At 39.5% G+C, this 27,545-nt stretch overlaps 1 protein-coding gene across 1 annotated transcript in view; it reads right to left on the reverse strand.

Moving 5' to 3' along the window:
- LOC126063114 (leucine-rich repeat-containing protein 37A2-like) overlaps nt 1–27,545 on the reverse strand; it is a 309,607-nt gene that overhangs the window by 136,149 nt on the left and 145,913 nt on the right. Inside the window, exons 8-12 of the mRNA XM_049861289.1 lie at nt 18,327–18,398; nt 15,091–15,162; nt 14,240–14,320; nt 3,816–3,887; nt 3,173–3,247 (exon numbers count right to left, since the gene is read on the reverse strand). Of these exons, the coding sequence (XP_049717246.1) occupies nt 3,173–3,247; nt 3,816–3,887; nt 14,240–14,320; nt 15,091–15,162; nt 18,327–18,398 (372 nt within the window). The remainder of the gene's footprint in view (nt 1–3,172; nt 3,248–3,815; nt 3,888–14,239; nt 14,321–15,090; nt 15,163–18,326; nt 18,399–27,545) is intronic.

The following is a 27,545-nucleotide window of genomic DNA, read 5'->3' on the forward strand; positions in this document are numbered from 1 at the left end:
CTCTGAATGAATGAAGGAATAAAAATAAAGCATTTACATTGCTAGTCTAAAATTTATCATGAAGCATTTCGGACTCACTGCAACGTGTGCTGTTTATCAGACATCCACTGTCACAATGCAGCTTGACTGTCTTGCAGACAACTTCAATGGTACTTTTAAACTGGCACAGGCAGCATGCCATATGGCTAGGTAAGATCCTGTAAACGGAAATAAGGAGAATTAAACAAATGTTAATGGGATTACTTAAGTAGTAGAAGCAGGCCAAGGCCACAGGGCTGTGTATGAAGTTCGTTTTTTTTTTTTTAATCTTGGTGAAAATCTATATAGCAGAACATATATCCATTCAAATTGTACATGTACAGTTCAATAACATTGGTTACATTCTTCAAGTGCATCACCATTTTCGCTATCTCTACCCATATTGTTTCACCACCATGGACTTAGATTGACCACCCCCTATACTTCTTGTCTATGCTTTATAGTTATTGTTGTCAATTTGATCACATACAGATAATTCTTTAAAAGAGTGCTACACTCATGGTGAACATTCTTTACTGATGTAGCTAAACCGTTGTTTAGTTTAAAGATAACTTCAGGGAATAATTTTGGGTCATGGTTTGAAGATTTTCTGAGAGTGATAGATTCTGGGGTTCTTCCAGTCTCAAGAGGTCTGGTTTGCATTCCATAAGAATTTAAAATTCTGTTCCAAATTTTTTCCCCTTTTGATCATGATTCCCCTACAGATTCCTTGATCAAAATATTCAGTAACGGTAGCCAGCTACCATCCAGTTCTTCTGGCCCCCTGGTAAAGAGAGCAGTAGTACATGGAAGCAGTTAGACCTGCTGTCCAGTTCCATGAAGGAGTTCTTGGGGCATATGGCTTGGCCGCTTGGATGGGGACCAATTGGTCAACTGCTGCTCTTGAATATGGTAAATAAACAGGAGGATAGAGGTGCCCAACAGAAGGGTAAGGACGGCAGTGGGTATGGTATGCCTAGAATAAAGGGGATAGGGATTAGAATTGGTTGACACTGATCTCCAGTTTAATTCAGAAGTATCTCCTCCCAACCTAAACTCCTAAGGCATTTCCGTAATGAACTCAAGGATGGCAGTTGCTCTAATCTCTTCATGGCCTTGGTGGCACATGGCTACAGAGAATGATAGCATTCTCCTCATCTACTTATGGTCATGGAAAGAGAAGACTGAACCCTCCTTCCTAGTATAAACTAAGTGAGAAAGCTGGTTTGCAGATGGGAACTTTGAATATCTGGAGAGGATGGCATCTCGCTGACAAGCGAGGGATCAACTGTGGCAGATGCTGCAGGTGGTTGAGGAAGACGAGGCCAGAGCACTGACCTGTAGGCTCTGATGTGGTAAGAAGAATCAAGGAGGTGACCTGACAAAAGCATCTGGAACAGATGGCTAAATGCAGGGCCTGTTTCCGTACTCATCTCACGGAGTCCCCTCAACTAGCTTTAGCGTAACAGCAGATTTCTATTTAGCCTGTTTTTTTTTTTTTTTTTTTATTGGAGGGGGATGGCACAAATAAGCTTCAGTAAACTGTGTAATCAACTGTTATAGCAGGGCCCTACAAAAACATTTTTTAATGCAACAAATAGTAATACATAAATTCGACCCTTAGCTCATAGCATATATGAAAATTAACTCAAAATGGATCATAGACCTAATTGGAAGAGCTACACAACTATACAACTTCTGGAAAAAAAACACAGGAGAAAATCTTTGTGACTTTGAGTTATACAAACATTTCTTAGATGAGACACAAAAGAAGCACAAGCCATATACAAAAAAAAAAATTGCTAAATTAGACTTCATCAAAATTAAAAACTTCTGCTCTTCAAAAGACACTTTCAAGAGAATGAAAAGGCAGCCACAGGCTGGGAGAAAATATTGACAAAACACACATTTGAGAGAAGGGATATATAATCCAGAAGATATAAAGCACTTTTACAACTGAATAATATAAGAAAAGTATCCAGTACAAAATTCTAACAGATGTGAGCACTTCATTAAAGAAGATACAAATGGCAAATAGGAACATAAACAGACACTCACCATCACTGAGTATTAGAGAAATGCAAATTCAAACCACAGTGAAATACTTTACACAACTACTAGTGTACAGGTATTAATAGACAGTATTGGTATATTTGTACTGAGCTGTCTTTACTTTTTTTTAAATCTTATTTGTAACAACCTTTTTATTTGCAAATGTACAGAAAAGGTGACAACTTTTTCGAAGACCGAAATATACATAAAAACCAAAAACCAAACCCAGTGCCAATGAGTCGATTCCAACTCATAGCGACCCTATAGGACAGAGTAGAACTGCCCCATAGAGTTTCCAAGGAGCGCCTGGCGGATTTGAACTATCGACCCTTTGGCTAGCAGCTGTGGCACTTAACCACTACGCCAACCAGGGTTTCTGAAATATACACATTAGGTAAAATGCAGAGCAATAGCAACTCTCATCCACTGCAGGTGGGAAAGCAAAATGGTCAGCCACTTTGGAAAACAGTTTAGCAGTTTCCCATACAGCTAAATATGCCCTTAGCATGTGATATAGCTATCCCTCTCCTAGGTATTTACCTCGAAGAAATGAAATCCTGTGTTTACACAAAGACCTGCGAGTGTTTTCAGCAGCTTTATTCACAATAGCCAAAGGTGGAAACAATCGAACTGTCCGTCAACTGATGAATGGATGAACAAACTGTGATACATCCATACTACTGGAATACTACTCAGCAAAACAAAGGAGTGAACTACTGAAAGATGCAACAACACGGACAAATCTCAGAGGGATTACTCTAAGTGAAAGAAGCCAAACATTAAAGGTTCCATACTATATGAACACATTTATAAGATATTTTGCAAAAAGGAAAACAACAGCGATAGAAACGAGATACGTGGTTGCCAGGGGCTGCTGGCGGCAGAAAGTGATTGATGGCAAAGGGCACAGGGGGCATTTTTGGGATGAAAGAAATATTCTAACCTTGATTGTGGTGGTGGTTATGTAAGTGTATTTATTTGTCAAAACTCGAAGTGTACACTTAAAAAGGGTGAATTTGATAACATGTAATTAGACCTCAATAAACGGACTTTAAAATGATAAAATAAACCTGAAAAAAAGTCTAAGAAAAACATGACTTACAGTTTTTCCAACTTGAGTGTCATTATGAGGATGTTCTCAACTGTTGTAAGTGACACTTGTGTTGTTCCCATGTCTCTGAAGGAGAAAGACCAAACGTTCATGATATGAACCCAAAGACAAAAATTCTATACTGCAAAAGATACTGAAGGACAGGTAATTACTTCAATTTTGGCTTCTCTGTAAAACAAGCTAGCTTGAGTTTATTTGCCACAGAAGATAGCTCCAGAAAGCTCTTCAAGTTTATTTGCATCATCAAATGGATCATGTCGGCACAGAACAGTAGAACCTGGAGTCTTTTACCATTATCCCACTTCTCATTCCCCTATTGTATTAAGCTCTCCTGATTCCTTGCTCTTTTTATAATGTACACCCTAACCTCTTTGCTTTTTTGAATAAATGACAGTTCTACATTTATCTGCATATACCATATCCTTATGTGTTCTTCAACATTGCTCTCTTCCCCTGTTGCTGTCTTGCCCAGTATACATCCTTTCTTAATCCTTTTCTTCGCCAATAACTTTTTTCAATAACCAAATGAAAATTATGTCTTTTTAGCCTAAATGCAAAATACTTAATTTTTGATGAAAGTAAAAATGAAGAATCAAAATCATCTCATAACCCATGAGATTGTTGCAATACTTACAAATATTTTAATGCTGGCAATTTAAAAAGATACGAGTCTTCGATGGCTGTCAGAGGATTACGATTGAGAACTCTGGAAAAATGCAATGGAGTTAAAATTATCTGCATTTTCAATGACTTCCATGAAAGTTTATACTCTTTTCTTTTTTTTTTTGTACGGAAATTGCAGGTAAAAAAAACCAAAAATCATTTTCTGCCTTAAGCTATAAATCACCCTTTGAATCCATAAAGCATTCTTCCTTTGGGAATTAGAAGATAAGTGGAGAAAAGAAAGAGAGCGAGTGAGAAAAGAAAGGTGGATAACAAAGAAAAAATACACCAAAGAACTTCAGGAAGAAACCTGTAACCTCATTCGGCCAGAAAAGCCTGGAAGTGACTATGCTGGGAGGAAGCCTTTGCTCCGTAGGAAATACTATTTCCAGTGTCCTCCATAATTCAAGGTGCTTTCATTTCAGTGTTCACAACTTCAAACAATTCCATGGCATAATTCGCCCAATTTTAAAAAAAGGACCAATACTTTGGCCTTGGTACCAAAGGGGAAGAGGGTAAATCTAAGAAGAGGAACTTGGGGAAGCCACAGTTCTATCACACACTCCAGGTGCATTCTTGTATCACAGCCCTTGTTACACTGATGGCATCACCTTTACTTGTCAGTCTCCTGGACTGCCAGCTTCTTGAGGGCAGGGACCACAACCTGCCATTGGTGTCATCCTTGTACCTGGCATAGTGCCTGACATTTACCAGGTGGTTAGTAAATATGTTGAATAAATAAATAACATTTTGCTTACACATCAATAAAATGAATATTCATTTTTACACAAATTTTTATTCCAAAATGTAGAATTGAATTTTTCCTCAATTCTTAAAAAAAAAAATAAGAAAGAAAAGAAACTGCCTTTAGGTTAACTCTATTCAAGAATCATTAGGGTACTTTTGTAGAACATTATGGAATAATAATTATTACATGTATTACCAACTGAACTTGCAGGTATTATGACCAGCATTTCACATTGGAAACTCACAATAACCTTATATGGTCGACATTATCATTACCCCATTTTACAGATGAGGAAACTGAGGTACAGAGAGATTATCTGATTTGTCCTAGGTCACCAAGCTAATAAGAAGCAGATTTAGGATTTGAACTCAGTCCTGTCTGACTCCAAACCCTATGTTTAATCTGTATGAAGAAAATGAGGTTGAAAACAGCAGCTGTTTTTATCCTCAATTTTGAGAGCATTAAACATAGGTATAAATCTTTTCGAATTTCATCTCCTCATCTGGGAGAGCCTCATGAGAACTACACTTTCTCTTCTAATTTCTCTTCCCTAATTGTCTCTCATGACTAAATATTTCGTTCATCTATGTTCATGTATGTCAGGGTAAAACTAGGCTCCAAAGGGTCTTCCATTCCTGATTTTTCAGACAGAGATCATCAGGCCTTTCTTCCCAAGTGCCTCTGGGTGGACTTGAACCTCCAGCCTTTTAGTTTGTAGCCAAGCGCATTAACCATTGGCACCATCCGGGGAATAAGGGTCTAGTATCCACAGTATGGAGCCCTGGTGCCACAATGGTTAGGAGCTCAGCTGCTGACTAAAAGGTCACCAGTTTGAATCCCCGAGCTGCTCCTTGGAAACCCTACAGTTGAAGGCAACTGGTTTGGTGTGTTTGTTTTTATATCCACAATATATAAAGAACTTTTACAACTCTACAATAAAAAGACAAATAACACAGTTGAAATATGGGAAAAGGATTTGAATAGAAATTTCTCCAAAGAGATATATAAATGGCCAATAAGCAGATGAAAAGTTGCTCAATATCATTTACCCATCAAGGAAATGCCAATCAAAACCACAATGAGGTACCATTTCGCATTTCCTAGGATGGCTTTAAAGACAGATAATATCAACAACAACAAAAAATGAAATAAAGTTATTGAAAAAAAAGAAGATAACAAGGATTGGCAAAGATGCTGAGAAAATGGAATCTTCATACATTGGTAGTAAAAATGTAAAAAAGGGCAATCACAGTGGAAAAGTTGGAGGTCCTCAACATGTAGACACAGAGTCACAGTGTGACTCAGCAATTCCACTTCTTGGCATGTGCCCCAGGGAATTAAAAGCTGTAGTTCACAGAGAAGATTATACACAAATGTTCACAGCAGCATTGTTCATAACAGCCCAAACGTGGAAACAATCCAAATGGCTATTAAATGATGAATGGAATAACGAAAGGTGGCATAACCATACAGTAGAACATCATTTGGCCATCAAAAGGAAAGAAGTACTGATACATGGAGCCCTGGTGGCACAGTGGTTAAGAGCTCAGCTGCTAAGCAAACGGTTGGCAGTTTGAATCCACCAGCCACTCTTGGGAAACTCCATAGGGCGGTTCTACTTTGTCCTATTATACTGAGAGAAGCTGGACATAAAATGCCATATATTTTATGATTCCATTTATACAAAATGTCCACAACAGGCAAATCTATGGAGACAGAAAAGAAAGTAGAACAGTGGTTGCCAGAGGTTGGAGGGAGGGTATGGGATTTCTTATTGGGGTGATGAAGTATTCCAGAATTAGGTAGTAGTGATGGTTACACAATTTTGTCAACATACCCCTCAACTGCACACTTTAAAATGGTGAATTTTGTGGTAGGCAAATTATATCTCCTTGAAAAAAAGAACCATCTTGCAGTACACAGAGTGCCAGTGTCCAGAGATCAGGTGTGTTGGTAGATGGAGAAAAGGGGGACGAAGACTCTTCCTCACCCAAAGTCAGAGTTAGTAAGTGGTGTGTCTGGGAGCCACTTAGCTTGTTCTTGCCTTGTGATCTCCCCTAGTCTTTCTAGTCTAGTGCATTCTTCCAGATTTATTTTAGTAGTATTAATGAGTTTGATTTAAAACAGTAGTTAATATTCAGGAAGATGTTATAAAGGGAAAGAATGTGTCACATGTCTGGTTGAGCATGGTTCCCCAAACAAGGGCTCCTTTTCCTTGTCTTTTTAAAATCTTTAAGTTCACTGATGGGCACTGTGGAAGTGAGCCCACCCAGCTTTGGATCTCTCCCTGCCTACTTTTCCCCCAGCCATTAAGAATGACAATTAGAGAATATATATTAAAAAACCATTGTCCTGGAGGAGATTCTGACTCATAGCAACCCTACAGAACACAGTAGAAATGCCCAATAGGGTTTCCAAGGCTGTATTTGATCTTCTGCTTCTTTACAGAAGCAGACTATCACTTCTTTCTCCCGAGGAGCAGCTGGTGGGTTTGAACCGCCGACCTTTCAGGTAGCAGCTGACGTCTCAACCGCTGTATCACCAGGGTTCCCAAAGCAATATACAGCCAACACAGTGTACCAAAGTTTTGTATTCTTCCTCCCAGATTACCTCAGTTCTCCAAACCTCTGCTCTTTCCTTCCTTTTTTTTTGAACACATTGTTTTCGTTTAGGTGAGAGTTTACAGAGCGAATTAGTTTCTCATTCAACAGTTTCTACACAGCTTGTTTCATGACATTGGTTGCAAACCCCTGAATGTGTCAGCACTCTCTCCCTTCTTCCTGGGTTCCCCATGTCCATTCGCCCAGCTTTCCTGCCCCTACCATCCTTCTGAACTTTGCTTTTGGGCAAATGCTGCCCTTTAGGTCTCATGTGGCTGATTGTTCTGAGGTGTACATTCCTCGCTGGTGTTACTGTTTATTTTACAGGCCTGTCTACTGTTTGGCTGTAATGTGATCTCCGGGAGTGATTTCAGTTCCAAGTCTGAAGGGTGTCTAAGGGCCAAATTCTCAGGGGATCCACCGGTCTCTATCAGACCAGTAAGTCTGGTTTATTTATGAGTCTGAATTTTGTTCTACTTTTCCCTCCCACTCTGTCCATAACCTACTACTGTGGTCCCGCTCAGCCTCTGATCTTTCCTAACAGATCATCCATGACCTCACAGCCATCAGCTTAGTGTTTCCTCTTAATTAAACAGCCCTTCTGCAACTGGCATTAGGATGCTCAAATTTGCCCCTAATGAAATCAAAATATGGGGACACTCTCTATTATCCTCTTTCCTCCTCCTGCCTTTACAGCATTCTTCCCTTCACCAAGCTTGTGCTTGGTTGAGAGAAATGACTTAACAGCTCACGTTTGGGGGACTCTGCAAGTCTTTTGGACAAACTAAATGAGGCTAATGGTTTTACAGAATTACAGTGGACGATGCACTAGAGATCATTTCCATTTCTGGTTCAGTCCCTTCATTTTAGAGATGAACTAAGGTGCAGTGGGGTTGCAGAATAGGTTTAGGGTCCCACAGCTAGCTAGTTAAAGAGTTCAGAGACGAGAACTCCTGACTCCTAGCCTATTGCCTATTTGATATTCATGGGCTTATCTTTATCGGAGAAAAATGTGGCAATACTTTTTATTAGCTCAGAGCCTGTCCCAAAGTCAAAGTTCAAGAAATATTTTTCTAAATTATTTTTTAAAGTGTATCTTATTAGAAGAATAAAATACAAATATATTTTTTAGGAGATACATTTCCAATAAAGCTTACTGTTGATATTTAATAATTATGTATGAAAGATTATATATATATATGTATATATATACATAAATTCCAAAGGATTTTTTCTTTTAAATTTTTTAAAATCTATTTTCATTGTACTTTAGATGAAGGGTTACAGACAAACTAGCTTTTCATTAAACAATTAATACACATATTGCTTTGTGACATTGGTTATCAACCCCATGACATACTAACCCTCTCTCCTTCTCAACCCTGGATTCCCTATTACCAGCTTTCCTTTCCCCTCCTGCCTTCTTTTCCTTGCCCCTGGGCTGGTGTGCCCATTTAATCTCATTTTGCTTTATGGGCCTGTCTAATCTTTGGCTGAAGGGTGAACCTCAGGACTGACTTTGTTACTGAGCTAAAAGGGTATCCAGGAGCCATACTCTTGGAATTTCTTCAGTCTCTATCAGATCAGTAAGTCTGTTTTTGTGTGTGTGTGTGAGTTAGAATTTTGCTCCACATTTTTCTCCAGCCCTGTCTGGAACGCTCTATCATTATCCCTGTCAGAGCAGTTGATGGTGGTAGCCAGGCAACATATAGTTGTGCTGGACTCTGTCTGGTGGAGGCTGTAGTACTCATGGTCCATTAGTCATTTGGTCTAATTGTTCCCTTGTGTCTTTGGTAGAAAATACAAATATTTTGCATAGGCCTTTTGCTATAGAACAAAGGTACAGATGAAAGGGGGCTCACAACATAAGGGAACATTTCTTACTTCTTATATTTTTTTCTCCCAATTCTTCTACACAGGTCCAGACAGATGGGTTATGTGTCCTTTCTATTAACTGAATACACAGAGAAGAATTGAGGACCGAAGCCTGTCATCACTGTCCTGAGTGTCCTGAAATTCTAACAGCATTAGCTGAAAAAATATCCAAAGCAGGCAGTGAAAATAAATTAAAAATAGGACAAATTCCCAAACTATCTATTCTAGAATTTCAAGACAAGCAGGGGAAAAACGATTCCTTGGAGGAAGGTAATCAAAAAAATAAGCAGAGTGACCTAGACCTTCTTCTGATATGTCTGAAAGTACTTGGGGATGGAGTGACCCCTTTCCTTTACTCATCACATAGATCCATGAGCCATGAGAACATGACTGCCCACATGAAGCTCCTCAATACAAGACCTCTGATGACATCACAGAAACTTTCTCAGGGGCAAAGCCTAAAGAACCTGAAATGGTTAGCCTATCTTTGAGTTGAAGTTAGGAGAACAGCCTGGAAGAAGACTCTCTGACTCGGTGTACAAAGAAGCAGAGAGGAACAGTAGAGGAAGCAAGGGCCCTGGAATCAGGCAGAGCTGGGTTTGAGTTCTGACTCTGCCACCTTCTGGTGAAGTGCCTTGAGTAATTCACTTCTCTGAGCCTTATGTAGCACCATTTCTCACACAAGGTAGTTTGAAGATTAAATGAAAGCACATGTGTAAAGCACCTAGCATGGGCTGGGCACAGAGTAGGTGCTCAGAGGTAACGATGTCATATCTGCACTGGCCAGTGAGCACAAATCCTAGGCCTACCCCGGGATGGCATGGTGAGGGGCTCCATGGGGTTTTCATAGGAAAATGAAGCTCTCTGCTCTAACGGTCCTGTCCAAGTAAGAAAGCAACTTCAAGACACAATGCACAAAAAGTCAAACTGCCCTCATACACTCACATTACAAGGAGTGGAGAGCTGCATAGAGAATTGCTGTGAATCTCCTCAGTGGCTCGGCCCACTTATTAACAGTGTGTACCCAGGCAAGCTACCCAACATCTCTGAGTTTCAATTTCCTCATCTGTAAAATGGGGATAATAATATCTATATCACAAGACTTACTGAGAAAACGAAAATGAGATACATCATGAGCTAACATGCATTGAGCATTTCCTATGTGCCAGGCGTAATGGTAAGACCGTTATGCATGCCATCTTACTTGGTATAATAGGTAAAACTACTTAGTGTAGTGTGTGGAGTATAATAAGAAATACCTAACAAGTATAGGTTTTAAAGAAATATCATGGGGCAGAGGAAGAACTACTAAGCTTCAGAGAGAAAAGAAGATAGCTTGAGTGGGAAGAACAAGATAAAGATGGAAAAAGACAAGTGTAATACTTGCTGGGTGTGACAGTCTAAACACTTTTGAACCATTACAAATTAAACAGCTACCCTAAATTACTCCAAGGAACAGACCCAAGTTGTTTCTTTTCATCTTTAATGTTCATGCCTTTCTAAGAAGAAGCTGCCAGGATTCCAGTGCACACCAAAAAGTGATGACAACATCCCGAAGTGTGTTATCTTTTGTGTGTCTACCTCTATCTAAAGGGAACCGATGCTAGTTGACTGGGGGAGTGGTAGGTAATCTCTGTGATGAAGCTCAACTGGCCTTCAGAGTGTGGCCTCACCTACCTCATTGATATTGTCAGTAGTGGGGCAAATAATTCAACAGGAATTAGGCTTGGATTTTCAACTTATTCTCTCTTGATGTGTCACAGACAAGTCAGCATGTAAACATGCTCTATCTGAATAAGGTATAGCCTCTCTATGTTGTAGAATCTGTCCGTTTTTAAAATCATGGAGCTTGTATGGTTAGAACCAATAAACTTGACTAAAAGAATTTTTTTTTAATTAGCCACCAGTCTGGACCTGTTTAGGTGAATAAAGGAGAAGCACTTTAAAGTCAGAAATAAAAGGCATACTTAACATTTAGGATTATCCACCCCTGCTTGTTTTCCACAATGTATTTCATCCCTGATTTCATCTGAAAGAGATATGATTACTGCTACTATTCAGAGAGCGCTGCTTAACTAATAAGGTCTTGGCACGTCTTTGAGGCGGATTTCAGATTCAGAGAAGACTGACTCTTTACACTTCTAATGTGTTCAGCTGGGGTTTGTAACGACATAGAGGCTTCGCTCAGGAGACCTGCTGCTGCTGCTGTTGCTTCTGCTGCTGTCGAGTTGATTCCAACTCACAGTGACCCTACGCGACACAGCAGAACTGCCCCATAGGGTTTCCAAGGCTGTCATCTTTACAGACGCAGACCGCCACATCTTCCTCCCGCAGAGCGCTGGTGGGTTTGAACTGCGGTCCTTTCCGTTAGCAGCCAAGCGTTTAACCACTGAGGCACCAGGGCTCCTTCTCAGGAGATTTACTGGGTTATAATTAGCTGGAACCTAGGTTTTGTTCAGTCTGAAGCTTATCTAATTTGTAAATTCTCTTTAATAGAAAAGTGCAAAAGTGTAAGTACAAAAACCCCTAGGGCCCGTCCTAGGACCTTGGAAGGTTTCTCTGGAAGTAAGGGACCCTGAGGTTTAAGCTTTGTTCAATTCAAGATAAACCCACCTCCGCTGGGACCTTTTTATGAAAACGTTTTTAATGCAGGAAAAACACTGTTCCAACTTGTAAACGCTCCAGTGCTGTGCCACACAGGTTATAAAATTACTTAGCTTTTCAGAGGTAGCATCTTCTCTTGGCAATTTGCCTTTGGAAACAGTTGCAATAAAGCTTATATTTCACCTGTGGCAAACTACCTATTAGAAAAATTTGATCCAAAACAAAGAAGGAGCCCAGCTTCCAACCCACATTGTGGCAATTGTGCCAATCTTTTCAACATGCCTCTGTATTAGTTTTAGGAGTATACTCGTTGCTGTCGAGTTAATTCCAACTCAAAGGGACCCTATAGGGCAGAGCAGAAATGCCCCGTGGGGTTTCCAAGGCTGTAGTCTTCCTGGAAACAGGCTGCTAAGTCTTTCTTCCTTGGAGCGGCTGGTAGGTTCGAATGGCCGACCTTTTAGTTAGCAGCTGAGCACTTAACCACTGTGCCACCAGGGCTCCTTTTCAGCAGCATACCTCGATTCAAATCACATTTTTATTCATTTATTTCCAATACTAAAAAAAACCAAACACAGTGCCGTTGAGTCCATTCCGACTCATAGCGACCCTAGAGGACAGAGTAGAACTGCCCCATAGAGTTTCGAAGGAGCACCTGGTGGATGTGAACTGCAGACCCTTTGGTTAGCAGCTGTAGCCCTTAACCACGACGCCACCAGGGTTTTCTTTCCAATACTAGCTAGCTCAAATTCTTTCATTACTATTTAGCAAATGCCCTTCTCTGTTTTTTAAGATGAACACAGAAATTTGAGATACGAAAGTTGGTCTCTCCTCTATCCACTTTTTTCTATGAATTTTGTCTAATCTCCTACCCTTCCTCTGGAGCCCTGTGTTGGCACAGTGGTTAAGCACTAACTTACAGATCGGCGGTGGGAGCCCATCAGCCACTCCACTGGAGGAAGATGAGGTGTTCTGCTTCTGTAAAGATTACAGCCTTGGAAACCCTATGGGGCAGTTCTACTCTGTCCTACGTGCTGTGAGTTGGAATCGACTTGACGGCACTGTGTTTGTTTTTTTTTTAGTATTGGAAATAAATGAATAAAAATGTGATTTGAATCGAGGTATGCCGCTAAAAAGGAGCCCTGGTGGCACAGTGGTTAAGTGCTCAGCCCTTTCCCCTCCTTTGTCATCCCCCTACCTTGTTACCCTACGCACGGATCCTAGCATGGCTCTTCTATGTTTTCTCATCAACCTCCACTTCCTTCTTCCATTCTGAAAGTCTCTTGGGGACAAAGTCCTGTCCCATTCCTCTTTGTACACCCAGCACTTAGTACAGTGCCTGACACACAGTGGTCAGTGAACGTTTTTCATTGATCTCATTAATTAAAGTGTGATATCCACTTTTCCCCCTATGTTGCCTACATAATTACAGTGAAAACAATTCTTACCAGGGACATTACGACCTTGTTATTGAAGCTACCAAAGTTTCTTGGTGTGGGAGCTAACCACCCAGCTCTCTGGTCTCTTATCATAGACTCTTCATAAGAGTCTCCGGTGCCAACAAAAGAAAAAGAGACCCTTAAGCTTCCTTTCCCCAAGTTCAGCATCAGCAAATTAACGGTGGGGCAGGTGGCTACAGGTTGGCATCCGCAGGATGTTAATTTGGTTCCAGGCACACCTGACATGAACTGTGTGACATGGATTGCTGAACCATCAGGCAGTCTTTTCCAAAGTCAGGTTTAGAGGACAAGCTCCATCTTTTGTCCAAATTTCCCTTAAGGTCAGTGAACATACCCACTATCATTGGCTGGAATCAAAGAGAAATCACAGAATTTTCAAGCTGAAAGAGAATAAAGCCCACACTTCTTGTTTGAAGAGTAGTCAGGAAAGAAGGCATTTGGAATTAGGTTAGAGCAATGTGTTTTCCTTATTAACACTTTTCACACTATCCCTTAACAAACACTGTTTTTCTTCATCCCTCAGAGATTCTCTCTATGCATAGATAATTCGTAACTTTTTGAAAAGGATATATACTGTTTGAAAAATAATGGTGGCTAGGGAGAGAAGCGCACTCTGGCGTGTTTCCAGAATTCTTTTTACTGTACAGTCTAAAAGAAGCTGATGGCTGAAAAAGCACCCCAACCCTTCGCTCTCTGGAGGACTCTGTGCTAAGCCTTGTGCTGTGTGGCTACACATTGCATACATTTGAGCAGGGAGGAACTTTACACGTGAGCTGGAATGAAAGTTAAATTCAAAAGTGGAATTCCTAGGACCATCCACACACCCGAGCAGCAGCACTGGGATCCCCACGACAGGGCTAGTTTGCGTGCTACTTGCTCGGTGAATTTAGTGCCCGCGCCAAAGGTCAGTACTAGGGCAAGCAGAATGTGCCACATATGAGTTAGACAACTCTCTTGGCCTCTTTGTGCCTTAGTTTCCTCATTTGAAAAAATCGATCTTAAGACATACATGTTTCAGAATTTCTGCTTGCTCATACACCCAGCTAACTGATACAGTTTGATGTTTTCACACATAATCTCTTCCCATGTGTCCATCTTCTATCCCACTTACAACGTCTGTAAAAACTGCATTCCATGCCAGGCCTGAAACGTTCCAAAGCCAAGTTCTGTGATTAAATTGCAACCAAGGTTTCTACAAACAGACACAAACAAGAGAAAATAAATAAATAAATAAAGGTATTCTTTCAGAACACCCCTCCTTTGGCAACGATTCTAATTTATATGTGATGAAAACTGACTGCAACACTCCCTCCAGACACTAAGGAAATCTCATTATGGAAGATATTTGCTTATGATTTATTCCTTCCTATTTACACATCTTAGGTACAAAACAGTAAATAGTAAGTACCTAGATTAAGTGATCTTTACTTCTCTAGAACAGGGTTTCTCAACCTTAGCACTATTGACATTTGGGGCTAGGTAAAGTTTTCTTGCAATAATTATGAAGATAGCATGGGGCCAGGCAACACTTTGTTCTGTTGTACATGGGGTCACCATGAATCATGGCCATCTCAACGGGAATTCACAAATAACAACAACAAACTTGTTGTTGTGAGGGCTGTTCTGTGCGTTGTAGGATGTTTAGCAGCATTCCTGGCATCTTCCCACTAGGATGCCAGTAGCACACTCACAGTTGGCGATAACCAAAAATGCCTCTAGACATTACCAAATGTCCCCTCGGTGCAAAATTGCCCCAGTTGGGAACCAGTGCTCTAGAATGATTCCCTCTTATCTGTGTAATAATCCTCACACTAATCTTTGCCACAGTGGAAAAGGATTTGCTACATAACTTTAGTAGCTTTCCACTAACACAAGTTTAAGACTTCAAAATGAACAGCAAAAAGATTTACAATTAGATTTTATAAAGATTCTAAATAGAATTAAGTCTTATTTGTAACTTACATAGACCGTAAAAAAGGTAGTGGTTCAAATGTACGTCTTTCAATAGACTGTATTTTATTGCAGGATAAATCTCTAGGAAAAGTAAAAGAAAAATATTGCCTCAATTAGCTATTTGATATTAAATTAGTAGAAATAAATGGCAGAGTTCAGAATAACATTGAATAAGCTGTTATCTAAACTCCAAACCTTAGTAATTGTTCTCTAAACCTTCCAAGGCACCTAACCCTGCCCTCACCTCTCTTAGGAGTCTCACCTTCACAAATAAAACATACAACCACGGATTTCGATAGATTCTAGAGGTACTCTTTCCTGAGAGTAGGACAACTGATTAGATTCAGTGAGCTTAAAGTTTTATTCCTTGTTATTATTGTAATTTATAATATTAAAAGGAATGTTCTCACTTTTACACCTCCCTGGCTTAGTTCCCTTTTGCTGGGCAGCCCAATACCAGAAGAAATAATATAATTTGACATGATTTGAAAGGGAGTTATTCCTCTAATAAATACATAACTTTGAACGAATTTAGAATAATGCTTTTATCATATTAATAGAAATCTATGTTTGGTTTTCTATTGCCTTCATGTTCCATGGGAGCCCTGGTGGCAGTGGTTAAGAGCTACAGCAAGCTATGGTTGGTATCCAAAAGATCCGCAGCTTGAATCCAACAGCCACTCCTTGGAAACCCTAACGGGCAGTTCTACTCTGTCGTGTAGGGTTGCTGTGAATCAGGATCAACTCGATGGCAAAGGATTTTTTTTTTTTTTAATGTTCCATGAATGCAATTGCTGCAGTTGTAAAGTGGTGACTCAGGAAAAAAACAACATAGAAGTGGATTTTCATGTGAAAACTCCCATACTTGACTGTAGTTAACCTTCTTATTTCCCTTTAGCCCACATTAGTCCCTCACTTTTTACTGGGTGGGTATAACTATCTTCTGACTGGTGTTTCAGCTCTAGTCTCTCCCTTTCTAATCCATCCTGCACACACATTAACTCTGCAGCAGTGGTTCTGAAAGACCAGCATTGTCTGGGAACTTATTGAAGAAGCAAATTCTTGGCCCTACTCTAGACCACTGAATCAGAAATTATGGGGGTAAAGCCCAGGATCTGTGCTTTAACAAGCCCTAATTGTTATGCACACTAAAGTTTGAGAACCATTTGTCCTACAGCATTGCTGTGATAAGATGGTTCTCCATGGTGACTCCTTACTTTGGCATGCAAAGCCTAGAAGATCTGGCTCCAATCTCCTACTCTCCCTATTTTCACCCAAAGATACTCATGACGTTCTTCAAACCCACATTCCACTTCCTATCTTTGCCTTTTTCCCACCCTCTTGCAATCTTAGAATAATCTGCCCAACATGTCTGTCTGATGATACCCAATGGCCTTCAAGGTCCTGTTCAAATGGCATTTCTCTAGAAACATCTTCCCTGATCCAATTGGAAGTCTTCGCTCCCTCCTCTGTGCTCCGGAAATAATTTATGCCTCTCAGTGCCCACATCTATTTCTTTTTTTTAACATAGTTATCTTTGTAATCCATTTTCTCCTTGAAAGCATGGACTAGGTCTTGCTTATCTGTATTGCCTACGATGTTAAAACTGATAGATGGACATAAAGCAAACTCAATTATTTACCAATAGCTATTTTTTACGGAGTAGCTAAGGAGTGACAAAGGAAAATGACTATTTAGAAAGAAGTTTACTTTTATTAGTTCATGGCTCTTCTGTGCCTCTGCAGCACTAACCCTCTACTTAGAGCCTATTGTGTTATGGTTCGAGTTTATGCCTTTGCTTCCCCTGCCACATCAAGAGTTTCTAGAAGGTTAGGAACGCTGTCTTGCACATCTTTGTACCACCAACCCTAGGCACAGTGCTTGACATATGTTTTTAACTTTTATACTGATTCACAGTTTTTTAATGGATGAGAATACATACACTAACAGGAAGTAACTAGCTTACAAAGTATTTCAAAGTAGAAGTAAGGAAGGGCTTGCTCCATTGAGCAGTTAACTCATTTGTTTTTCTCCAAATTGTGTTTATAAGGCTTGGGAGCCCAGATGCCAGAGGTGCCCAAGAAGACCAATGCAAAACTGGTGGTCCCACTAAGGCCTAAAGGTTTGATAATTTAAAGGACTACTTTTAGTATCATGTCAGGCTTTTTATCCCCAATTCTCTTAAGCCTTCTGAACTTGTAAGAAGAACCCATTTGCTAAAGAGCATCATCAAAATAGCTTAATAAGGATTCATGACACAAACAACTCTAGGCTTCATGGACAAAGGATAAAAATCAAGCTTTTATAGCAAAGGACATAGTATCTCGCTATCTCTAAACAGATATAAATACCATGCAATTATTCCCTCCTTGGCAGAAGGGCTGGAGAGATTTTTTTATTTTGTATTTAGTAAACGGTTAGGGGCATTTGATATGTTTACTTAGGGTACTAATTAACCATCATTTGAAACATTTATTTGTAATATGGTAGAATAATTCCTACCTTGAAATCCTTAACAGCAGTCCTTTGTAGCTAACTATGTCATTTATAGTGTTGTTTATATAATTCAACTGTTTAGTTACATATTTAATATTTAAATGGTAACAATTCAATTATCAAAATATTTTGGGTTAACAGTCTTCAAATTAATGTAGGTATTCTATATTTTCTTGTCCTTTAGGCAACAAACAGAGGTTAATCTTAATTCCTCTTGTTCTATTAAACCAACTTTTTCGAATGTTTTCTGAAAGGCCAGATAATAAATATTTTAGGCTTTGCTGGCAACAGACAACCTCTGTCTCATAGTTTTTTTTTTTTCTTCAAATTCTTTAAAAATGCAAAAAATCATTCTTAGCTTATGGGCTCTATAAAAACAGACCACAGGCTACAGACTAAATATAAACAGATAGTATATGGATGCTTATAAAAGAAAGTTCATATGGGTGTCTATAATTACTCAGACCTTATTGCCACTTTTCCTCTGTAACTGAAGACTTTTTTTTATCTGTCTTTTGTCTCTATGATTAAAAATTGGAAATGGACAGGAGATATTTAATGCCAGAGATGGGCTGGGACCCCACAGACTTACAGAATTGCAGAATTATATTGCTGGAAGAAAAATGTAGATATTATCTTCTCCAAGCTCCTTATTCATTTTATATATAAGGAGCTTGGAGAAGATAATATCTACATTTTTATATATAACTAAAAACTGAGAAGTAAATATGATTAACTGACTAACTTACAAATGCTGGAGGGATAGCAGGCCTTCAAATGAATCCTTACGTAATTCGGTCAAAGAATTTTCACTGAGAATTCTGGAAAATGAAAAGGTTATTTGTGGATCTAATGCAAATTAACTACAACTATTTGCTACCTAGGACTATTCTATGTGGGAGGAACCAGGTAATGGTCCACCTGAATACTCTAATTTCTATTTAATTTAGGGATGTGACCTCTTTTGTTTTCATTCAAACCTTTCTTCTGCTATCCTCTTTGTGTCCACCTCCCTGCTTCTCCCTCCTGTACACCCACCCCACACACCAAGTCATAAACTTAATGCTTCCTCTCTAGATCACAAAGTCCCTGTTAGAATTCAATTCTGGGTGGCACCAAGATTGGCAGAACTGCCATTTCCCAGTCTCTCTTCCGAAACCTCGTTATGAAAGCCCCACATGGAGCTATGTCAGGGCTGCAAGTGAAGCCATTTGACCCTTTCCCATTCATTTTTTTGAGAACTGAAATGTGCATAAAGTACATAAAACATAAATGTTCAGTTTAATGATTATAAAGCAAACACCATATAACACCATTCATGTCAGGAGAGAACACTGTCAGCATCTCAGAAGCCCCCAGTGTGCTCTTTTCCAATCACAACCCTCCCTCTGACCCCTATAGGTAACCACTATCCTGACTTTGATGATAATAATTTCCTTGCTTTTGAAATACAGTCCTACCTGATATATGTCAACCACAAACCACATGGTTTCATTTTACTTCTTCTTGAACTTGAAATGGAATCATATTACACATATTTCTATTTTGTTTCTTTCACTCAGCGCTATGTTGTAAAATTCATTATGTTGTTGCATGTAGCTGAGGTTGGTTCATTTTAATGCCTTACTGCTGGAAGTCCAATAAGGGAGCCACTAGCCACATGTGACTGCTGAGCTCTTATAAGTTTCTTAGATCAGCAGAGAGAACTGGAGAGAAAGACAGGCTGATACAGAGAATCACTTTCTACCCGATGCTGGGTCCTAGTTTCTGCTGAACCCAGCATCAGGTAGAAATAGTTCAAGAGTAATTGACTAATTGCTGGAGACTCGTGTAGACAAACTTGAAAGATAGACAACTCCTGGAGGCCCAGCCTTAGGGAGAGAGGGGGGCACGTTTTTAGGGAGTTTTAATTCCAGAAGCCCTACCAGGTTCTCACTGTGAATCTCAGGAAAATCCCCTCATGATTCCAAAAAAAGAGGGGAAAAGCTGCCATGATGAAATACGGCTCTGGTCTCCTTAACAACAACCTGCCTTCAAGGGCTATTACTTTACCACAGACTAATCAATGTGGGTTCTATCAGAGCCTAACCAAAGTGGGGAGTCCCTGGGTGGTGTAAAAGCTTAAAACTAACTAAAATGTTGGAGGTTCTAGTCCACCCAGAGGCATCATAAAAGAAAGGCATGGTGATCTACTTCAAAACGTAGAATCGGCCACTGGAAAACAACTTGCGGAGCACAGCTCTACCCCGACACACACGGAATCACCATGAGTCAGAAGTGACTTCAGGACAACTGGTACTGGTTAATCAAAATAGATGAAGGGAAATACTCAACTCCAACTCCCTCTAGCCTTTTCCATGTGGGAGAAAGGGATTAGCAACTCCAGTTTCCTTCTAGCCTTTGAAATGGGAAAAGGAAAATACCCAACTGTAGCCCCCTCTAGCCCTCTTGGTTCATCTGAAGGCTGAAGGAAAAAAGCTGAGAAGCACTTGTGAAGGTCACAACCCAGGGGCACTGGCTCACTAAGAAACTGAGACCTAATCATAAAATTAGAGAACACTTTCTCTTCCCTCACACCTTACCACCACATGAACATCAACAGGGTTTTACAGGAAATTGCAGCTCAAAGAATCTCCATTCCTTTTACCTGATATGTCATATCTAGTTTTCAGCAAAAATTACAAGGTATGCTAAAAAGCAAAAAACACAGTCTGAAGAAGCAGGACAAGCATCAGAGCCACATTCAGATATAGCTGATATTTGGGCTTATCAACCCGGAGATTTAAAATAACTATGATTAATATGGAAACCCTGGTGACATAGTGGTTAAGTGCTACGACTGCTAACCAAGAGGTCAGCAGTTCAAATATGCCAGGTCCTCCTTGGAAACTCTATGGAGCAGTTCTACTCTGTCCTATAGGGTCGCTATGAGTCGGAATCGACTCGATGGCACTAGGTTTGGTTTTTGGTGGTTATGATTAATATGCTAATGGCTCTAGTGGAAAAAGTGGATGACATGTGAGATGAGTAATGTAAGCAGACAGCATTAAAAAAAACGCTAGACATTAAAAAAAAAAAGTGTGATTTAAAATCAGGAGAGGTGTACGTCAGGGTTGTAATCCTTCACCATAACTATTCAGTCTATATACTGAGCACAATAGTCCCAGGAGCTGCAGTATATGAAGAAGAATGTGGCATCAGGACTGGAAGAAGACTCATTCACAACCTGTGTTATACAGATGAAAAAATCTTGCTTGCTGAAAGTGAAGAGGACTTGAAGCACTTACTGATGAAGATCAAAGACCATAACCTTCAGTATGGATTACACCTCGACATATAGAGAACAAAAATGCTCACGACTACACCAATAAGCAACACCATGATCAATGGAAAAAGGTTGAAGTTGCCAAGGATTTCGTTTTACTTGGATCCACAATCAACATCCATGGAAGCAGAAGTCAAAAAATCAAAAGACGCGTTGCATTAGGCAAATCTGCTGCAAAAGAGCTCTTTAAAGCGTTAAAAAGCAAAGATGTCCCCTTGAAGACTAAGGTGAACCTGACCCAAGCCATGGTATTTTCAATCGCCTCATGTGTATATGAAAGCTGGACGATTAAGGAAGACTAGAGAAGAATTGATGCCTTTGAATTGTGGTGCTGTCAAAGAATACAGAGTATATGATGGAGTGCCAGAAGAAGGAACAAATCTATCTTGGAAGAAGTACAACCAGAATGCTCCTTAGAAGCAAGGATAGCGAGACTGCATCTCACATACTTTGGACATGTTATCAGGACAAGTTATCAGTCCCTGGAGAAGGACATCATGTTTGGTAAAGTACAGGGTCAGTGAAAAAGGGGAAGATCCTCAATGAGATGGATTGACACAGTGGCTACAACAATAGGCTCAAGCTTAACAATGATTGTGAGGATGGTACAGGAATGAGCAGTGTTTCGTCTGTTGTACAGAGGGTCACTATGAGTCCGAACTGACTTGACGACACCTAACAACAACAACAGGACTGGGAGGGATGGGGAAAAGGGAAGTTAATGGTGATGGAAATATCCCATTGATTAAGGGTAGCTTTTTCCACAGTCAATTACTGTAATTGGTGTCAAGAAGTTGAGCACCTGGAAAAAGTTGAAGTGACAAAAGTTGTGTAATAGATATATTTACAATGATTAAAAAACAAACAAACAAACGAACAAAGAGTAGCTACTGAGGCTGCTTATGCACAGCCAAAAACCTCATGGGATTTGGTGGCTTAGGATCATGGTTTCATAGGACATTCCAGCTAATTGGCCTAATAACATGTTTAGTGCTTCTGTTCTACCTCCTAGTTCATTGTGTAGAGCCTGGTGTCTTAAAAGCTTGCAAGCAGCCATCCAAGGCACAGCAATTGGACCCTATTTACCTGGAGCAACAGAAGAAGAAGGAGTGTCGGGAAAAGAAGGAGGAAATGGAATGTGTGGCTAATTGCCTCCATAAAAACTGCCTCCATTGCCAAACGACTGGAATTAAATGGTGCTTGGCTAACATTACTGAACATTTTGATCAAAGATTCCATAGAAGAATCCTGATCAAAAGGGAGAAAATGCAGAAAAGAATTTCAAATTGTTATGGATTCCAGACTTCCTGGAGCCATGAAGTTTGGATGAACCCCTGAAAATATTACTCTGAGATAATCTTTAAACCTTAAGTCAGAAATGTCCCTGAAGTCTCCTTAAAACAAAACAATAGTTTAGCTTAACTAATAAAAAATGTATGCTTTGAGCATTCTGCTCTTTTAAGCACTATCTATATGGGATCAATTTGAGAACAGCAACTTGAAAGATTAGATAGGAACATTAAGGGGCAGTGAAGTTATGTTAATGAGGGAGGAACAACTCAGAAAAGGAGGGTGAGAATGGTTGTAGAACTCAAAATGTAATCACTGTCACTAAATGGAGCATGTATAAACTGTTGAATTGGTGTATGTTTTGCTGTGTATATTATCAACAACAACAAAAATAAATAAAATTTTCTAAAAATTGTGAGATGCAGTGAACGTAGTTGTTTTAGATTGAATTGTGTTCCCGCAAAACGCGTGTCAACTTGGCTAGGCCATGATTCCCAGTGTTGTGTGGTTGTCCTCCATTTTGTGATCTGATGTGATTACCTATGTGTTGTAAATCGTAACGTCTACAATGTGAATGAGGCAGGGTTACAGGCAGTTATGTTAATGAGGCAGGATGCAATCTACAGGATTAGGTTGTATATTGAGTCAATATCTTTTGAGATATAAAAGAGAGAAGTAAACAGAAAGACAGGAGACCTCATGTCTCCAAGAATGCCACCAAGAAAGAAACACCAGGAGCAGAGCACATCCTTTGGCCCCAGGGTCCCTGTGCTGAGAAGCTCCTCAGCAAGGACCTTCTCCCAGAACCAACAGACAGACAAAGCATTCCCTGGGAGCTGTGCCCTGACTTCAGACTTCTAGCCTCCTAGACTGTGACAGAGTAAATTTGCATTTGTTAAAGCCATTCAGGTATGGTACTTCTGTTATAGGAGCCCTAGATAACTAAGACAGCAGTGCTTAGAGGAAAATGTATAGCATTGAATGCATACATTAGAAAAGAAAAAAAAAATCCAAAGTAAGCAGAAGAAAATAAATAATAAAAATCAGAGCAGAAACCAATGAAATAGAAACAAGAATAGGGAAAATCAATGAAACTGTAAGCTGGTTCTTTGAAAAGATCAGCAAAATTGATAAGCCTCTAGGCAGACTAACCAGGAAAAAAAGAAAGAAGACACAAATTATTAATATTAGAAATGAAAGAGGGGCCATCACAACAGATTCCACGAACATTAAACCAAAAACAAAACAAACCTATTGCTGTTGAGTCGATTCCAACTCACAGTAACTCCACAAGACAGAGCAGAACTGCCCCATAGTGTTTTCGAGGAGTGGCTGGTGGATTTGAACTGCTGACCTTTTAGTTAGCAGCTGAGCTCTTCACTACTGTGCCCTCAGAACTCCCTATGGACATTAAAAGAATCATAAAGGAATACTGTGAACAACTCTATGCCCATAAATTTGACAACTTAGGTGAAATGAAGCAGTCTCTCGAAAGACACAAGCTACCAACACTCATACAAGGAGAAATAGACAGTCTGAGCAGTCCTATATCCATTAAAGAAAATTAATCAACAACTAATAACCTTCCAAAATAGAAAGCACCAGGCCCAGATGGTTTCATTGGTGAATTCTATAAATATTTAAAGAATAATTAACACCAATCCTTCTAAAACTCTTCCAAAAAATAGAAGAGGAAGCAACACTTCTTAACTCATTCTATGAGGCCAGTATTGCCCTAATACCAAAACCAAAGACATTACTAGGAAGGAAAATTACACACCAATATCTCTCATGAACATAGATGCAAAGATCCTCAGCAAAATATTAGCAAATTGAATCCAACAATGTAGAAAAAGAACTATACACCATGACCTAGTGGGGTTTATCCTAGGTATGCAAGGTCGGTTCAACATTTGGAAATTGATTAATATAACTCATCATATCAACAGGCTAAAGAAAAATCATATGATCATATTAATAGATGCAAAAAAATCATTTGACAAGATCCAGCACCCATCCATGATGAAGACTCTCAGCAAACTACCAATAGAAGAGAACTTTTAAACTGAATAAAGAACATCTACAAAAACCCTACAGCTAACATAATACTTAGTGGGGAGAAACGAGATGCTTACTCCTAAAATCAGGAACAAGACAAGGATGTCCCCTCTCACCACTCCTATCAACATTGTATTGTAAGTTCTAGCTAATGTAAAGAAAAGGAAATAAAAGGTATACAGATTGAGAAGGAAGAAATAAAACTGTCTTCGTCCACAGATGATATGATTGTCTATCTAGGAAATCCCAAAGAATTGAAAAAAAAAAATACTTGGAACTAATAAGTGATTATAGCAGGGTTGCAGGGTACAAAGTTAATATACAAAAGTCAATTATTTCCCTATATACCAGCAATAAAGAACTGGAATTTTAAAGTAAAAGCATACCATTTACATTAACACTAAAAGAAATGACATGCTTGGGTACAAATCTAACAAAATTTATACAAGATCTATACGAGGACAACTACAAGGCTCTGGTGAAAGAAATGCAAGTTTGAAATAAATGGAGAAATATTCCACACTCATGGACAACAAAGCCAAACCCAACCCATTGTTGTCGAGTTGATTCCTACTCACAGCAACTCTATAGGACAGAGTAGAACTGCCCCATAGGGTTCCCAAGGAGCAGCTCATGGATTTGAACCGCTGACCTTTTGGTTAGCAGCTGAGCTCTTAACCTTTGTGCCACCAGGGCATTTACGGATAGGAAGACTTAGTGTTATTAAGATTGCAATTCTTCTCAACTTCATCTACAGATTCAATGCAATACCAGTCAAAATCTCAGCAAGCTATTTTGTGGATATTGTCAAACTGATTTACCAAGGCAGGAGACCAAGAAATGGCCAACAAATAATGAGAAATAGAATTGGAGGACTGGCATTATCCTACTTCAAGAGTTACTCTAAAGTTATAGTGATCAAGACAGTGTGGTATTAATGAAGAATAGGAAAACAGATCAGTGAAACAGAATAGGGTCCATAAATTGACCCACGCAAATTTAGTCAACTGATCTTCGACAAAAGGGCAAAGGCAACTCAACAGTGAAAGGATAGTCTTTTTAACAAATGGTACTGGGACAGCTGAACATCCACATGCAAAAGCATGAATATGACACAGCCTACAACTCTCCCAAAAATTAACTCAAAATGAATCACAGGCCTAAATATAAGATGCAAAACGTTACAAATTGTAGAAGATAACACAGGAAAAAGTCTAGGTGATTTGGGTTTGGAGATAGCTTTTTAGATACAGCATCAAAAGTATGATTGATAAAAGAAACAATTGACAAGTTGGACTTCATTAAAATTAAAAACTTCCGCTCTACAAAAGACATTTTTAAAAAAATTTTTATTGCGCTTGAAGTGAAAGTTTACAAATCAAGTCAGGTTCTCATACAAAAATGTATAAACAACTTGCTGTTTACTCCTAGTTGCTCTCTCCCTAATGAGGCAGCACATTCCTTCCCCCTATTCACTATTATCGTGTCCATTTGGCCAGCTTCTGACCCCCTCCGCCTTCTCATCTCCCCTCCAGGCAGGACCTGCCCACATAGCCTCATGTGTCTACTTGATCCAAGAAGCTCACTCCTCAGCAGTATCATTTTCTGTCCCATAGTGCAGTCCAATCCCTGTCTGAAGAGTTGAATTTGGGGATGGTTCCTGTCTTGGGCTAACAGAAGGCCTGGGGACCATGATCTCGGGGGTCCTTCTAGTCTCAGTCAGACCATTAAGTCTGGTCTTTTTTGGAGAATTTGAGGTCTGCATCCCACTTTTTTTTTTTTTTTCCCCACGTGTTCCCCATTGAGGGGGTCATCGGTTGTAGCCAGGCACCATCTAGTTCTTCTGGTCTCAGGCTCATGTAGTCTCTGGTTTATTTGGTCCTCTCCGTCTCTTGGGCTCATAATTACCTTGTGTCTTTGGTGTTCTTCATTCCCCTTTGCTCCAGGTCGGTTAAGACCAAATGATGCATCTTAGATGGCCGCTTGCTAGTGTTTCAGACCCCAGATGCCACTTTCCAAAGTGGGATTCAGAATGTTTTCTTGATAGGTTTTGTTATGCCAATTGGTTTAGATGTCCCCTGAAACCATAGTCCCCAAACACCCACCTCTACTATGCTGGCCTTCGAAGCATTCAGTTTATTCAGGAAACTTCGTTGCTTTTGTTTTAGTCCAGTTGTGCTGACCTGTCCTGTATTGTGTGTTGTCTTTTCCTTCATCTAAAATAGTTCTTATCTACTATCTAATTCGTGAAAACCCCTCTTCCTTCCTCCCTCTCTACCCTCGTAGCCATCAAAGAATATTTTCTTCTTTCTTTTAACTATTTTTTGAGTTTTAAAATAGTGGTCTCCTATTTTTACAATATTTGTCCTTTTGTAACTGACTCATTTCACTCAGCATAATGCCTTCCAGATTCCTCCATGTTATGAAACATTTCACGGATTCATCATTGTTCTTTATCAATTTGTTGTATTCCATTGTGTGAATATACATAATTTATTTATCCATTCATCCATTGATGGGCACCTTGGTTGCTTCCATCTTTTTGCTATTGGAAACAGTGCTGCAATGAACATGGCTGTGCATGTATCTGGCTCTGTAAAGGCTCTTATTTCTCTAGAATATATTCCAGGGAGCGCAACTGCTGGAACGTATGGCAGTTGTATTTCTAGCTTTTTAAGGAAGCGCCAAAACAATTTCCAAACTGGTTGTTCTATTTTACATTCTCACCAGCAGTGTATAAGTGTTCCACTCTCTCCACAACCTCTCTAACATTTATCATTTTGGGTTTTTTGGATTAATACCAGCCTCGGTGGAGTGAGATGGAATCTCATTGTAGTTTTGATTTGGATTTCTCTAATGCCTAATGATCATGAGCATTTCCTCATGTATCTGTTAGCTACCTGAATGTCTGCTTTAGTGAAGTGCCTGTTTATATCCTTTGCCCATTTTTTAATTGGGTTACTTGTCTTTTTGTAGTTGAGTTTTTGCAGTATCATGTAGATTTTAGAGATCAGACACTGATCGGAAACATCATAGCTAAAAACTTTTTCCCGGTCTGTAGGTAATCTTTTTACTCTTTTGGTAAAGTCTTTAGATGAGCATAGGTGTTTGATTTTTAGGAGCTCCCAGTTATCTAGCTTTGCTTCTGAAAAGACACTCTAGGAGAGTGAAAAGTCAAGCCACAGACTGGAAGAAAGTATTTGCAAAACACATATCTGATAAAGGACTTGTATCCAAAACATACAAAGAACTCTTAACACTCAACAATAAGAAAACAAACAATCCACCATAAGAT

The sequence above is a fragment of the Elephas maximus genome, chromosome 19 (genome assembly GCF_024166365.1).
Source record: "Elephas maximus indicus isolate mEleMax1 chromosome 19, mEleMax1 primary haplotype, whole genome shotgun sequence".
Taxonomy (NCBI): domain Eukaryota; kingdom Metazoa; phylum Chordata; class Mammalia; order Proboscidea; family Elephantidae; genus Elephas; species Elephas maximus.